Here is a 1,180-nt window from a genome sequence, read left to right as displayed (position 1 = left end):
GTCTGACCCGCAGCGCTCCCGGGTCCTGCGGCTGCGGATCGAGACTTATTTATTTATGTAGTGCAGCATTTGGGCAAGGCCAAAGTCAGCCCGCCCCGAAAGGCTGCAGGAAGGGCAGGCTGAACGCGGCCCAGGCCCACAATTAGAGCCATAAACGAAAACAAAGGGCAGGGCTGGCGGGGCGCGGGGATAGCTCCGATCCTCCTGTCCTTTTCCGCCGGGAACAGCCAAGCCAGGCAGAGCGACCCGCGGGGGTGGGGATTGGCTTTCATTCGCAGTGTCCAGGGCGGGGACCCGGGCTAGTCAAGCCCTGCAAGGTGGAGAGGGCGAGGGAGCTGGGAGCACGTGCCCTTGGCTCTGCCACCTGATCCTGCCACGAGTGGGATGACCCGCTTCAGCTGGCTGCCCTTAGTGTGTGCGCAGGGCGGGCACCGCAGACCAGGTGTCGATCAAGTTCGTGGGCAGCAGGGGTGGAAGGAACCCGCCACCCCCTCCAGGTGTCCAGCTCGAGCTCTATCTGTGTCCCGCGAGGCAAAGGCCCGGGCAGGGCTGCAGCGCTCAGGCCAGGGGGCAGAGGCAGTCACTGGCCACCCTGGCCCAGGCGTGCAGGAGCAGGGCCTCTGCCCCGCGAGGACCACACGGGATTAACCTGCCCCAGTGGGCGACCCAGTGCCCGCTGCCCCCGGTTGCCCCCCTCCCCGCGTGCCCACGGGGTTCTCCAAGCACAGGACAAAGGGGCGGGCGCGGGGCACAGAGGCGAGAGCGGGCCGAAGCAAGGCTCCTTTATTGATCTGCTCGTTTCCTGCAAAACGGGGCTTACAGACAGGGGCCGCCCGCAGTTCAGCCCCTCGTGTGAGCGAGGCCCAGGGCAGGGCCGGCGTGGAGAGCCCCGGCCCCGTGCGTGGGCCCCGGGCCGCGCTAGTAGAGCGCCAGCGCCTGCTCCCGCATCACCACGCGCTTCTTCTTCATGCGCCGGTTCTGGAACCAGATCTTGACCTGCTGGTCGCTGAGGCGGAGCCTGTGCGAGAGCTCCTTGCGCTTCTGCCGGTTGATGAACTCGCTGAGGAGGAACTCGCTCTCCAGCTCCGCGATCTGCTGCTTGGTGTAGGGCTTCCGCTTCTTGCGCCCGCGGCCCGGGCCGGGGCACCACGCCGAGCCTGCAACAGACGAGGCGGCAGCG

At 67.5% G+C, this 1,180-nt stretch overlaps 1 protein-coding gene across 1 annotated transcript in view; it reads right to left on the bottom strand.

Moving 5' to 3' along the window:
* Positions 1-771: 771 nt before the first annotated feature.
* Positions 772-1,180, bottom strand: part of HOXD12 (homeobox D12) — a 946-nt gene continuing 537 nt past the window's right edge. Inside the window, exon 2 of the mRNA XM_025200534.1 lies at positions 772-1,157. Within this exon, the coding sequence (XP_025056319.1) occupies positions 919-1,157 (239 nt within the window). The 3' untranslated portion in view covers positions 772-918. The remainder of the gene's footprint in view (positions 1,158-1,180) is intronic.

The sequence above is a fragment of the Alligator sinensis genome, unplaced genomic scaffold (genome assembly GCF_000455745.1).
Source record: "Alligator sinensis unplaced genomic scaffold, ASM45574v1 scaffold321_1, whole genome shotgun sequence".
Lineage (NCBI taxonomy): Eukaryota > Metazoa > Chordata > Crocodylia > Alligatoridae > Alligator > Alligator sinensis.
The sequence above is the reverse complement of the archived record's forward strand: the minus strand, read 5'-3'. Positions and strand labels throughout refer to the sequence as shown.